Source organism: Calypte anna, chromosome Z (genome assembly GCF_003957555.1).
Source record: "Calypte anna isolate BGI_N300 chromosome Z, bCalAnn1_v1.p, whole genome shotgun sequence".
In the NCBI taxonomy this organism is placed as follows: Eukaryota; Metazoa; Chordata; class Aves; order Apodiformes; family Trochilidae; genus Calypte; species Calypte anna.
In genome coordinates, this window is record NC_044274.1 from 21,226,215 (window position 1) to 21,240,594 (window position 14,380).

Genomic DNA, 14,380 nt, shown 5'->3' on the forward strand with positions numbered 1-14,380 from the left:
ATAAGACTATCACAGTTTGAAATCAGTGCAAGATGAAGCCAGTACAAAAAGATGTTCTGGTAATAAGGTTTTAGCACCCAAGCAATGTCCTGGAACTGCAGCAGAACATGAAACAAAAGAACTATTATCACTAACAGCAGTAGGTTCAGCTTGAACCCTGGCCCATGGTGCTCCAGTTCAGTTTTGTGCATATCTCTGGTTTGCCCTCTCATTTCCAAACTGTGAATGCATCCAGAAGATGCAAAAGGGAAACAGGAAAAGAGCAAGGATTTGCAATCCTGGATTTCCACTGAAAGGAACAACCAGTATACTTCTGCAGTGTAGAACTTGACTACTGACAGTAGAAATACAGCACCAAATTTATGTATAATCCTGGACAAAGTCTGCAGGACTCATTTTAATCTAAATATTTACTCAGGCTTAGAAGTGAAAACATCCCTCCTTCAACCTGGACTAGAGTAAGTCTGCCACATCAACACAAAAGCCATTATTTCAGGCTGAATATTACACATCTACCTGACTGCCCATGGTGTCTTGAAATAAGAAAGGCATTAGGAAGAGGACAGAGAGAGCACAGGAGCAGAACCTGTCTTATTGCTACCTATTCCCCTCTCAGGCATGCCATCTTGTAAAGCTGAAATGGACAAACACCCTCTCACTGCAATGGGAGTGGGTCACAAAGCAACAGCCAAAGAAGTGTGCCAGTACCTCCAACTGTAGCATGGCTTCTCACTTAGACCTGAGACCAAAAGCACAGTTTATCCCAGGTCTCTCTTCTTTCTCAGCCTCTTCCCTTTCTCAGTATGTGATCAGGCCAAACTGCAGTGACAGGGCCATATGCCTCGGCCAGCACAGCTCCCTGAACACAGCAGCTGTGCCAGCGGACAGTGTGTTCTCTGCTTCAGTGCCAACTTTTTCTGGTTTGATCTGTGTGCTTGTTTGTTTCCCCAGCCATTTCCAAAATGACTGAGAACATTGGCAAGGAGCAGCACTTTGACTGCTGTTAGCTACCTGAGATGAACCCATGCCAGGGTCAATACAGCATCCAAAATTCACTCCCACAGCTAGCAAGAACTGGCACACCTGCTGCCAGTGCAGGCAGAGAAACAAGCACTGATTGGAGCACAGAAGGTAAACAGATTCTCTTCTACCTGAGATAGGACCTATTTTCACCCACATGCATGTAGCTAGAGTACAAGTACACACACACACTGAGGAAATTTAAATCTGGAGATGCTGCAACTGAGGTTTACAGTGAGGAGGCTTAAACACCTTTCCTGACTGGGGATGAAGATGGGTTTTTCACTGTCCTACCTCAACTGCATGAGGAGAACACTGAGGGTTTCTATGCTGACCACAGGCACCCTCTTGAGTGTGGCACAATTACACACCTTCAAGTCCCAGGAGTGCACCATACATGCATACCATTGAAGGCAAGACTGAAAGAAGAGGGGGTCAACCAAAGCCCTGGGTATCAGAAACAAAGTTACCTTGAGAAGAAATGGCGTTTGGATTACACTGGAAGTATCTGCGGGAGAAGTGAACTAAAACTCTCTCTCGTTCCTGAGTCTCTCCAATAAGTGAGAAGGCTTTAAAGAAACTCCTGAAAGAGTTAAAAAAAGGTGAAATTAAATTCACAGAATTCTTTTTGCCTGACACAGCCCACAGAGCAAAGCACACTTCGCAACAACAGATACATAAGCGCATAAAAGACATTGGGTCCCAAGAAGACTTTCTAGGGCAACGGGCTATTATCCATTGATCCCAACACAACAGTAAATGAAGCACAGTTAAACTACCACTGGTCTCAGCCAAGAAACATACTAATTAATAAGCAATTACACCACTTGAAAGTACTGTTCTTATTTTTATAATTTTACTTTGGAGAAGGAACTGAAGCACCTTTTCATTTCATGCTCATTAGTATTCCCATCCAAAGCAGAGGAGCTACCCTAGACAGAGAAGTCAAGCAGGTGCATTGCAGACTCAGAACTCACAACAAATGTGCTGTCCTCCTTCTGAATGGTGGACCAGCCAGGACCACACCAGTTGCCTTGTAGAGGGCAGTGTGACTACCTGACTTGCAGAAAATATCTGGGGAAGAGGGCGGAAGAGTTGCAACACTTCCCACTGAGCTTCCACAGCGAGCGGAGCAACCTGGTCCCCGTGGTTCCCAGGTGATGACAGTCCAGGGCTGGTGCACATACAGGCATGCTTGTTACATAGCCAGTCAGTGAGTGCAAAAAAGTGGGACAGACATGCATTTGTTACGTATGTCTTCATCCAACACTTAAGCACTCCACCTCTTAACTATGCCGCTATTCTTCCTGCTAAAAAAAAAACACCCCTTGCAGCCAAAGAAGAACTGCACTTCACAAAATCCCCACATCCTGGAGCCAAGAGATGGCCTCAGTTGTATCAGCTTATGCTTGTTTGTCAGGATGTTTCTAAGAAAAGTCTGAAAACACAAATTCGGGTCCAAATCAAGACAGAACACAAAATGAGTGCCTCACAAACAATTTTTAAGTACCCCACAAGACTGAAACTACCACCAGAGCAGAGAAACATGGAATATATTGCTGGAACATTCACATCTATCTAGCCTGGACAAATAAAAACTAAACTTTTCCCTTTGGTGTAAGGTCGGAGTTGGGCTGTGTGTGAAATGATCTTGCACCCATACAGAGTATGATATCCCTGGAAATAACTTAATTTCACATGTAACGCATTGCAAGTAACCCAATTCACAAGTAGGTACAACTGAGTCCTCGCAGGGTTTGTCTTCTCCTCTTCTCTTCTCTTCTCTTCTCTCTTCTCTTCTCTTCTCTTCTCTTCTCTCTTCTCTTCTCTTCTCTTCTCTTCTCTTCTCTTCTCTTCTCTTCTCTTCTCTTCTCTTCTCTTCTCTTCTCTTCCTCTTCTCTTCCTCTTCTCTTCCTCTTCTCTTTCCTCTTCTCTTCTCTTCTCTTCTCTTCTCTTCTCTTCTCTTCTCTTCTCTTCTCTTCTCTTCTCTTCTCTTCTCTTCTCTTCTCTTCTCTTCTCTTCTCTTCTCTTCTCTTCTCTTCTCTTCTCTTCTCTTTCTACCTTATACTCCCATGGGACATTTTGACAGCTAGCCATATTTCCTCCTCAAGCTGGGCCTCTTTCCAACTGCAACCCCTGCCCACAGCAGACACCACCAGTCTACATCCTCTTCTCTTCTTTTCAGCACCTCTACACCCCCATAAGCTGCTTTGGAGAGGTAACAGATGAAATACTTGCTAAATAAGCAAGGCAGGTTTCTCACTCTTGGAGCATGACATTGCAGCTGAGGGCTACTGGGGAGAGTTTCTGCCCACCAGGAGGACCAGGGTGGACTCTGGGAGGGGCTGCAGCAGCAGTCCTACCTCCTCCTCTCCTGTGGTCCTGTAGAGGATGCAAGAGATGCACTGGGGAGATGCATGGCAGATGTGGGTCTAGGATGTGGAAGCAGAACAGGATAAGGAATAAACAACCCTTCCCATGTCATAGGCTTGCTACCAATGGTGATATGAAGCATGAAGCAGCACGCCTCGCTCTGTCCCCACCTCTGCTCCTTGCTCAGGGTGTGCAGCCAGCAGTCACTGCAGCTACTCCTGAAATCTCAGCAAACCCCTGGCATGTCCAACTTCCGCAGGAGCCAGGGCATATTTTAGAAAAGGTCAGGACTATTAATATTAACAGGAGATGTACCAGGAGCAAAGACCTCCTAAATATGTGTCACAAAGCAATTAGGTGTTGGATTTCACAATTTAAAAGACTGGTATATTTAGCATCATGATTCAGGGCTGCTAAAACCTGGAATGAGCAGCAGACCTCCCACCACCTGCCTGGCTTCTCCTGCCTTTAGTCCTGAGGGGGTGCTCCAGATTGGCTTTGTTCCTTTCTGCTGCCTTCAGCAGGGAGGATTCTGGGGCTTTCCTTGGGGTATGCCACAGGCTCCTGGTGCCAACCCCCAGGAAATGAATTTCCAAAGGGACTGAGAAGTGCCTGCAGACTTCCTGGTTTTGTATCATTAGGAAAAAAGCCCAAACAATAACCCACTTGAGTAACTCAGCCTAATGATTTAAATTCACTCTAAATCACTTTAAATGCCATAACACCAGCAATAGTGCTAACAGGCCATTGCTATACAAATACAGTGTTCTGCCTCCTGAAAAAAAAAAAAATGACTAAAACAAACATTGGTTAAGTCTAATTCCATTGTGAAAATGAAGGGTTGGGTTTTCAAACACCCATGATGGCTACCAAACTCTCACTAGCATTTTCCATGTGGAAGCTTTTGCTGTTCTGCACATTTTTAAGTACCTCAGAGGGATTCAGCAATGGAGGCTGCCAAGGCAGAACAAACCCTGTCCCTGGCTCTGTGCACTGCAGCCAGGCAAAGCCAGCTACAAAAGGCATGAGCCAAAAGGTCTGTGCAGCTCAGCTGTGAGCAACACCTCATCCCCCAGCAGTACGTGGCAGAATATAAGTGCCCTGTTTACAAAGTAAATGGCAACTACATAAAACCATAAAATGGTTTCTACATATCCTCTGCATCAAGGACCATCTATAAGCAAGTTCACCCAAAGATTTCCCTCTCCAGGAAATGCCACCACTCCAATAGCATTCTGGAGTATGGCAGCATGTCTAGCCAAACAGAAGAGAAAAGCTATGTCCCAAGAATGCATCACATCTCTCTCTTCACCTCTTAAGCTCACACAGCCAACCAATTAAACTCGGACAAATCAGCAAACAACAGTTACTGAGACATGAACATAAGGTCTGCAACCAGGCATACCTGAGTGAGTAGTCCAGTGTCATGCCTGTGAAGTCAAAAAACTTAAGGTATTCTTCGGCCACAAGCTTGCTGAATTCATTGCTTTAAACAAACAAATAAGCAAAGGTTAGCATTCAAGAGTAAACCCCTTAAGAACCAGCAACAACTACTATGTGGTCAAAGGTCTCCTGTCAGCACATACTTTTTACCCAAATGCTTTGCCACATCGGAGCGTTTAAATCTGTCCAGGTGGTAGAGGCGCTTTGCCAGGCGCCTGGCTGCTTCCAAATTACTGCTGCTGCCATTGCTGAGATTATGGCCAAGGGCTTTAGTAGCATCTTTCTCCTGAAGTTCATTACTCCCCATGGCAGCACTGGAGTCTAACACCATATTCTGCTTTTCCGCATTGCTATGACATGGAAAGAATGCAAAAAGAAAAGAAATACAATAAGATTACAGATTCAAGAGTGATTTAATTCCTCTTAGAATACAGGGTAATTAATGTTACAGAGGCAAGACTTCACAATCTAACAAATTCTACTTAACCGAAGAAGCTGTGTAGAATAGGGACATTTATTTCAGATATCACAGGTTAACAGATGTGGAGACCCAAATATGTGTCATACAGCCCACAAACACATTCTGCTCTGTACTCACCTTCTGAGTGTCCAAAACTTGTGCTCACTTCACAGAGAACTGTTTGCTGTCATCAACCTAAAACTGCACCTGACAATATTTGCTCCTCATTTACTTGCACTAATATTTTTAAACAAAATTACTTGTTTGGGTTGAAAAGGGTCCCCATAAAAGTAGGCCATTAGTCATTTTCCAGAGCAAAATGAAGTGAATAAGCCAGGGTGTTCAGTAGCTCCAAGCTGACTCAGCAAAAGTCCCTTCCTAGTTCTCCCTCAATTGTACTTGGAAACAATACAACTCCCCAAAACTAAAATAACATCCACAGTAGTCTCACCAGCTTCCATGCCATGCATCATCAGCAGGTAACCCTTGGGGAGGCACAGCTAGAAAAAGTAGGACTCAGAGCAAGGAAGCCTGTCTAGGGAATGGAAGAGAGACAAAAGCCTATCTTGGGGAACTCCTTGCTTTCCTCCCTCTTCCTCATGGTGGCCATAATTTTCCTCACCTGTTGCTTGAAGTCAGGATGTTCAGTATGGCCATCCCAGGGCAATGTACATAAATCATGCATTTACACATTCTTCCCACCTCCTACTACACTAGAAAAGTTCTGGGCTGTGTGTCTACATTGCTCCCCTCAAAGAGGCAAGAACCCTCCAAACCAGAAAACCCCCATATACACACCCTTACACACGAGCAGGCTTTCAACTCTAGAACAGCTTTTCTCTGACACTGGCACGAAAATTCTTGCAAAATCTCAGGTGTGCGTTTCTATTAAAAAATTACTGTACAGAAATTCTTTCATTAAATCCTCACTTACACAGGGCTAATGAATGACCAACAGGGGTCATGAGCAGAAGAGATAGGAGAGGAATGAGTTTAAGATGATTTTAAACATGACACTTAAAACATACCATGGTTTCCTACCCTACTGTAATCTTAAGGCTTGAGACACCATGGTTAGAATAACAGATTGCTGTGCTCCAGTAACAATTATTTAGCCATTTACTGAAATATATGTCAGCCACTTACTAAGCCACTAAAAATGAGATTTTCTTATAATGTGAGACTAAAATAAAAATCTTTCATATTTTGCATGCCTCCTTCCACACTAATCATCACCTATGCCTTACTTCTCTTCCCATGCATGGTTTTAAGAGAAGGTGGTGTGCAGTGCTCCATTAGGAATGAGATCTGCCTCTTTCACCTCTGTTTTCATCCTTCTAGTACTGTTAGAGCATTGGCATTGTGGGTACGACTTTTTTATCAAGTGTCTGTGAGGAACAGACTTCTAACATATTCCTACAAGTACTCGGGATTTGATTTTGCATTTATTTAAAGGTAAAATGAACAAAAGAGACTCAACTTCCATCCCTGTAGTAGGAAATTAATACTGCAAATACAGTTCCAACAGCATTAACATCACTGACCATCAGCTATCCTAGGAAAAAAAAGAAGCTCCTACAGTTATTGTAGGAAATGACTCTTCAGCTCTTTACAAAAGCACTGGGCAATGCCTAAAATTTTCCAAATTTGGTCTACTCCAAACTTATGAAAAAAAGAAGTTCCAGAGTCCTCTGGCACACACCCCACACAAAGCCATGTCCATTCAAATCAGGCCCAACAGGTTCCAAACTCCCAGCTCTAACAATTGACAAGAGCAAAGGATAACCAGGTGAGTTTACACATCTATGGAGCTTTCCATGTACAAATAGTGCTTCCAAAGCCATGCCAACTTGTAGAGCCTCTCCATAAATCACATCCCTGTTTCACCACTGCTCTTTATTAAAGGCAATATTTATAGCCCTGAAAGTTTGCCAAAGCTGACAAGAATCTTCTGCACCCTGCTAGGAACCAGTGCACCATGAGAGCCAATGTTACCACAAACCACCATAAGTTTATTAAGAAAGGAAGTGCCAGCATCTGCCACTTAGTGAAATAAACAGTACAGCAGCTCCCTGCTTCTGTTCTGTCTCTCAGAGCAGCAGCTAGAATGTGAAGGAAGAACACTCTGCATGAAGGAGAGTGCACTCTTTACCTCTGATTGTCAAAACTAGCCGATGGGGCTGCCTAAGAAACCTTGTCACCTTACCTTCTAATCTCCCTGATTCAAAACTTCATCTTGAGGAGGAGGGGGAGAGGGAAGGCATGCAAGTATCAGGTCAAAGAATAAGGGATTTTGCCTTCAGCTAGTGAACACATTACTTAACAAATACAAGAAGAAAATAAAATCATCAATATAGTCTGCCTGTAATACAGAAGCCTCTTGTTCAGGGAAAATGCCAGGTTGTCAGCAATAAAGTGAGACTTTGGTTCCCAACTTTTCAGGTGGCAATAAGAGTCAGTGCCGTGTCATTGAATGCTGAGGAAATACATGTCCTGTGCATGCCTGCTGCAAGCTGCCTTCCAGACAGGTCACTTCATCAGGGGCCGGGGGAGTGTTACTCAGGGGAAAGGCTGACATCTCTCCAAGTCTCTCCAAGTTCACCATTTTCCCTACATGCCTCAGTCTCCCCAGCTGCTGAACACAGATAAAAATACTTACTTCCCTCTGTAAAGAGCTTATAATGGACTCCAGTCAAGACTTAAGAGTGACTTAAGAGGCTGCTAATAGGCCTGTCTTCTGTAGACTACAGCTTCTATGAGTGAAGAGCCCACAGCTTCTATGAGTTAAGAGCCCACAGCAGCATTACCAGATAAAGAGAGCCAAGAAAGGCTTTGTGATGCAGAGCAAGCATGGAGGCAGCTTTACTCTTTATCACAATAAAATGAGAAACCTCCATTAACAAAAGTAGGCTGAAACCTTAATAGATTATATTGCCTCCAATCCTGGATTCAAGACCAAAAGGGACTGTTATGATACCTCTGGTAATCTGTAATGCCAATACAGCAACAGCTGCTACAGACACTTTTACATTAATATCTGCTATCAGAAAACAGAAGCTAAAAAAAAACCAAACACCCCCCACCAAAAAAAAAAACCCCAACCAAACAAAAAACCCAAAAAAAGCCAAAAAACACAAGCCAACAAACAAAAAAGAAACAAAAAGAAACAAATAATTTAAAAAAAAACAAACAAAAAAACAAACAAACAAAAAAAAATCCACCATGCATAAGCCAGTCAGCAAAACCCAGATCCCTTACAGTGCACGAGCTGTGGACAGAAGCCACGTCTTATTTCTGTTGCCAGCAATGCACTCCTTACACACCCTCCTCCTTCTGCCAAAGCATCCCCAGTTTCAAAGTGAACACACAGAGGCTGTGACCAATGTTTGTCAGCAGAAATTACAACAATCCCATAAACAGCTTCTATGGTAAATTCAATACATTCAAAAAGCAGCAGCTGCCCCACCACACACACAGATGAAACACAGGCAGGCTGTAACATCTGTAAAGCTGGTTTCCCATATCACACCACAACAGCTAGACAGAGTCTAAAACATTTTATACTGTTTCTTCACCTACTCTATCTAATAAACAAGGTCTACAGGATTTTAGCCTTCAACACCAAGGTATCTTCACTGTGTTGAGCTCACCACTTAGCATATTTGACCTGTTTAAGAATATTCTTGATTTGCTTACTCCTTCCACCCCCACATCCAAAGTTTCAACAAAACAGAAATCCTCCATAAGATGTGGTTGGTGAGTGGCTGTAACCTCCAGACAAAAGTAGGGCAAGGCCACTAACACAATGATAAGCATACAGGCACCTCATATCTTACTGGTCCGCTCTTCCAGTCTACTAGACTGCAATTAGAATCCTCAGCATTAGTACCCACAGTTTCAGATGCCTTAAACTTTCATTTTTTAGCAAATCTATGGAGAAAAAACTCTTGGGTTTAAAGAAAAGCATTAGAGAAAAGTTCATATCCAGCTGGAGGAGGAACTGCCCCAGACACTAACAAGGAGTTGTTCAGAACTGACATTAAGCAACAGCATACAACAACTGAGCCTAAGCACTGCTCCCAGCCCACCCTCATCAGCAATCCCAGCTCGCTACTGCTTGCAGCTCTCTTCAGACTGAAACACAGCATACACTGTGCAGCACATGGTCTCTCCTGGATGCACATGGGGCCTTTGCCCTGGGAATGCTAATCCATCCAGTGTGCGTGTCCAGAGAGAGTACACTGAATGCAGATTTCAGGGATAGCTAGAATGTAACAGGAGTGGGATCTTCCCAGGTCTCTTTGGAGAGAGAAGGAAACAAGAGGGAGAACAACATTTTCTCTCAAATAGATCTGCATGTCCTTAGCATCAGGTTTAACTTCAAGGCATTTGCCAGCAAAGTCTATCAGAGCAAAATGTAGCAATGATCAAAAATAAGGAAGGGTGGAGATGCATTCTGGCATGCTGAAGCTAGAGCCAGAACAAATATTATTTTCAGAGGGAGTAAAGCATCCACCAGAGAGTCATGCTGGGACTAATATAATCACCCTCTGTAGCATTGTGCTGCCCCTGTTGTTTTAAATGCCTTTACTCTGAGCGTTAGTTGCCTCCTGGTTGCAAAATGGAGGCAATTTGCAAAATGGATTGCAAACACCATCCCCTCAACTATAACCATCAACTCAGGATGTGAAATCATGCTCAGTTTCTAATTCAACAGCCTCTCAGAGCAGCTCTCACCTAAATGTGTGCAAGGACATCAGAAAGGTAGAAGTACTTGGAAAGCCCAGACACTAGCCTGGACTGTGGGGGAAGGTGACTTCCCCCTGTGAAAGGCCCTGCCTTGAGGGAAGGAATTCCTACCTTACAACCCTCAGAGAGACAAAATAATACCCTTCACATTTCAGAGCAGATCAGAAATCACCAGTGACACAAAATTAATGCTGTTTCATGGGAGCTGCAAAGCCGTGAGTAAACATCCAGGTACTAAAAGTTGTGTAGACCCACCAGAGAAAGCCAAGAAATCCCAGCAGCAGTGGGGATTGACCAACCACACAGAGGCTGGGAATGGCTCGGCTGCAGCTTTGCTGCTACAGCTTTGAACCAGCTTCCCTGGGACCAGGAGAGAGCAAGCACAAAATCACATTAAGCAATGATTTACCTTGCCAGTTACATCCAGCTCCAGGGCTCTTCCAAGATAAAACTGTAGGAAGGGGAGAAAAATAATAAAAAATAATGCCCTCTTGTGCAGATGACTCACTGTGCTATTTTACTCCCAATGGTTTAATCGGCTTTCAAGTCCTACATATGGATTCTCTTCAAAGACATGCTTTGGAATGGATCCCCCTTTAAGGACTGATACAGCTGCACTTTGCTGAAGCTTGATTCACTGGGTGTCTCATGAGCAAAGGATCAGCCAGGACACACAAAATGAGGACGAAACACACGAAATCTCTGTTTCTACAACAGAGAGTACTCACTGAGAATCCATTAAAAAGCTTCACACTCTCATCACCTCACACAGAGAGAAGCTAAGTAAAAAATAAACAAAGATGCCCTGTAATCTCCTACTGATTATTAACAAAAGGCATATGGAAAGCCAAATTCAGGGGCTGAAATGCATGCCACTGCTTAAAAATATCTTCCTGATCCCTGTAATCACCTGCCTTTTTCTTTCATTAAAAGAATGCCTGCCAATCATAAGTAGAGAGCTAACAGCTTAATCATTCAGAAAAACGCCCTTTCTGGTGGACTTGCATGACAGCAAACACAAACACCATCACTGCAGGATCACAGCATTAGGACAAGTTCCACCACATGCAGGGACAGGATTACAGTCTTTCTAAGAGGCAGCGTGCCCTTTATTACACAGACGTGCTGGCCCATTGCCACCTGAAGTAAAAATGTTTTGCTAAAAATACTTCAGGTTTGTTTCCCTTTCAACTTCAGGCTCTTCACATCTCTGTGGCAGGTGTCAGCAATTGCAGATTCTCTCCACATTAATGCCTCTGTGCCTATAAAACTAAAATGTGCCTTTGCCACAGAGGATGTCCAAAAGCTTTCCCCATAGTCGATGTTTCTGACAGGTGCATCAATAGGTAGATCTCCCCCTGCACACATCAGAACAGTCCCACACTCTGAATCCAGCCCACTTGCCTCCAGACATAAGGAAAAAAACAGACCTCAGATCCACTGCATGGTGGTTGCTCAGAAAACAGCCCGAGTGTTTTGGGAGCCCTTGGGCACTCTCCCCTGAGCCTGCCCACCCACCCCCAGCATGCTGTGGTTGCCAAGAGCTATCGCCATGCTTAAAACCAGACTGACATCTCTCAAAACGGCTCCTGCAGGGTCCTCCAGGACAGAAGCAAAACTGGGAAGCCATCAGAGTACCTCACCAATAGCTAGGGCTGATTTTAACAGGAGACTGGCCCAGGAAGTGCATGTTAAAGGGCAGTTGGTTGAGTTGGTCTTCCCTGGCAGGGAGCAAATAGATAAATACAGGTGTTTACACCTTTTGGTTAAGGCTCCCCTGCGGACATGTGAATGAAGCATTTCTGGCTCTGGTATTGCATAGAAGCTTTTTGTTGCAACCACACAGCAAAAAGAACCACCTATCCTCAAAAGAATAATTCATAACAATAAAAGGCAGAATTCTGCAATAAAGAAAAAGCAACCACCAACCCACCCACAGCTCAGCCAGCTGTGTTAGTGAGGAGTCTACATAATACATGTCCTCTTCTTCACTGGTGCTCCCACAATCACATCCAAAGCTATAAATGCCTCTATGCCACCTTGTCAGCCGCCAGGCTCTGCCTCTCTGTCTATCCTGACAGACAGAGGAAGAAGAGTGCTAACCAGCAATAATGTAGAAGGTTCTTGACATGGATGAGATGGCAGGCTGCACATCCTGACCAACCACAGTTGCCAAAGACATCTCTGTTTCAGTGAATGAAAGTTCTCTGACCTAAATAGCTTTGACTTTAATGGAGATACGCCAACAGATGCCAGCTTAGAGGCTGAGCTGCTGCCCGCTTTATACTGAGGCGCTTTGTGCAGCAAACTGATCAGCTGCTCTATTTTTCTTGTTTTCTTTGCTGTCTCTGTCCGATCCTGAATTTTTGTTTTGTTTTATTTTCAGAGTAGGCTGGGAACTGAAGAGGCAAAAAGTCAGCAGACCTTTTTTCCCCTAAAACAACAGTTTATTTAGTAACTACAAGCAGTTTTACAAACTCAGTAAACTGGTGTTGAAAGCATCTCACTAGCCAGAGCAAAGGCAAACTCACATGGTGTATTTCAAGAGCCTTGATTCCAGCAGGGAATACCAAGGTGAAGTTGAAGTTACTAAGCTGTGTGACAAAGGAGCAAATATGATGCTGCCAAAATGCCACCAGTTTCAGAAACCGGTGCCACTTCATCTTTGCCTGATTTTACCAATATACTGTGCTTACTAACAGCTCAAAAACTGACAGATGCAGTAGCCCAAGTGCAGGCAAGTAGGTCTCAGTGCATGGTTGCTTGCTCACCAACTGCAAGTACAGCTGACACATTTGCTTTTCTAGGACAGCAACAAGTGGTATCCCTCTTAATAACTTTCCTTATCCTGGTCACATGGATGGCAGCAAATGCAATATACAACCTTCTGACAGCCCTAGCTCTCCTAGGTCACAGTCTGTCATGAGCTGAAGAACACATGAAGGACAGAAAGCATCCTCTTAGGAACACAGTGATCTTGGCAGATTTTACACTAAATGAAAAATTCAACCAGGTCACAGGGTGAGTTTTTAACAGGGAAAAAAAATTCCACCAGACTGCTGTTGGATAGACTAACAAAATTAATTTATAAAGGTTATATGTTAGGTATGTAAGTACTAAGACTGATTTAATTGAAAATCAAACACAAACTACTTTGGAACTACTTTGTCAGAGTGAACTGAAAACCCGAAATTTAACTGGCACGCAAGATGCTGATAAACTGGAAGGAGATGTAGAGAATCTACCTGAAGTCAGGGATCAAAACTGAGTTTATCTGTCAAAGTTTTTTGTCTCAAAGAAGGAATAAGCAGAGTGCTAACTATGAAACTTCTGGAAATAATCTGTTTACAGAAGAAAAAACACAACTATGGAAACTGCTATGAGAAGCTCAACTGCAATCTACTTTCTAGTGCATTTATTCTGAGAATGACCAGATTGCTTAGGGAGTTTGTTTTCTTCCCTCTCCCCCCTTGAACTGCAACAGAGTATGTATATGACTAAATTTGTGTTTGCATACCCTGGAGGAAAAAAAATTAAAATATCAGGACTTGTAGAATTTGCTGAGCACTAGCAAGTTCTTGAAGGTGATGGCAGGTGACAAATATTTATCGTTAGTAAGATTAGGAACTGCAATATCAAATTTTTTTCTTTTCGCTTTGGGTTTAGAAAAATCTTGGATGATGTCCTACTGAGAGACCATGATTTGCAAGACAAATCAGGAACAGAAATTACAGGGTTTTTTGGTTTTAGATTTCTTATTCTGACTGTAGCATACACGGAAAGATAGAATAGCAACTCTGCTATAAACAGTGCATAAAAAATGAAAAAGCTTTTTTAAAGTAACAAAGAAGTAACAAAGAAAGATGGAGATTGACACCAAGACAGCACCATACTTATAGACACCCCAGTGCTACATCACTCACTGCATCCATTGCAAAGATTTCACTTTCACAAAGATAGCACTTTTTCCTCATGTATATCTTGCTGCTTTAGAAATACGCACCCTTCCTCTCACTCTGATTTGGCATAACTTATTACAACTTGTTCGGGCAATGCAAACTCTGGCTTGATATCTAGGGCAGCACCTCGCAAATAGTTTTCCTTACTGTCTCTGCGAGCAGTACTGAACTACCACACCACGGCTAAGCCTTGCTCCCTCTCAACATGACCCACAGGCAGAAAATTGGAGGAGTGCAGTACCTGGGGTGCAGGTGTGACAGTGCAGATGATAAATCTCTGCAGGGATAAGGCAAAGGCTAGGGGACCGAACGTAGCCCAAATACAGTATCTTTACATACTACACTGTGTGGCTGTCCTTCAGCTTTGAAACTCCAC

The 14,380-nt window shown here is 43.4% G+C and overlaps 1 protein-coding gene across 1 annotated transcript in view; it reads right to left on the minus strand.

Moving 5' to 3' along the window:
* The window catches only part of PSD3 (pleckstrin and Sec7 domain containing 3), a 112,479-nt gene that overhangs the window by 64,597 nt on the left and 33,502 nt on the right, over positions 1-14,380 (minus strand). The window contains exons 5-7 of the mRNA XM_030466705.1: positions 4,980-5,186; positions 4,799-4,879; positions 1,491-1,603 (exon numbers count right to left, since the gene is read on the minus strand). Coding sequence (XP_030322565.1) covers positions 1,491-1,603; positions 4,799-4,879; positions 4,980-5,186 — 401 coding nt within the window. The remainder of the gene's footprint in view (positions 1-1,490; positions 1,604-4,798; positions 4,880-4,979; positions 5,187-14,380) is intronic.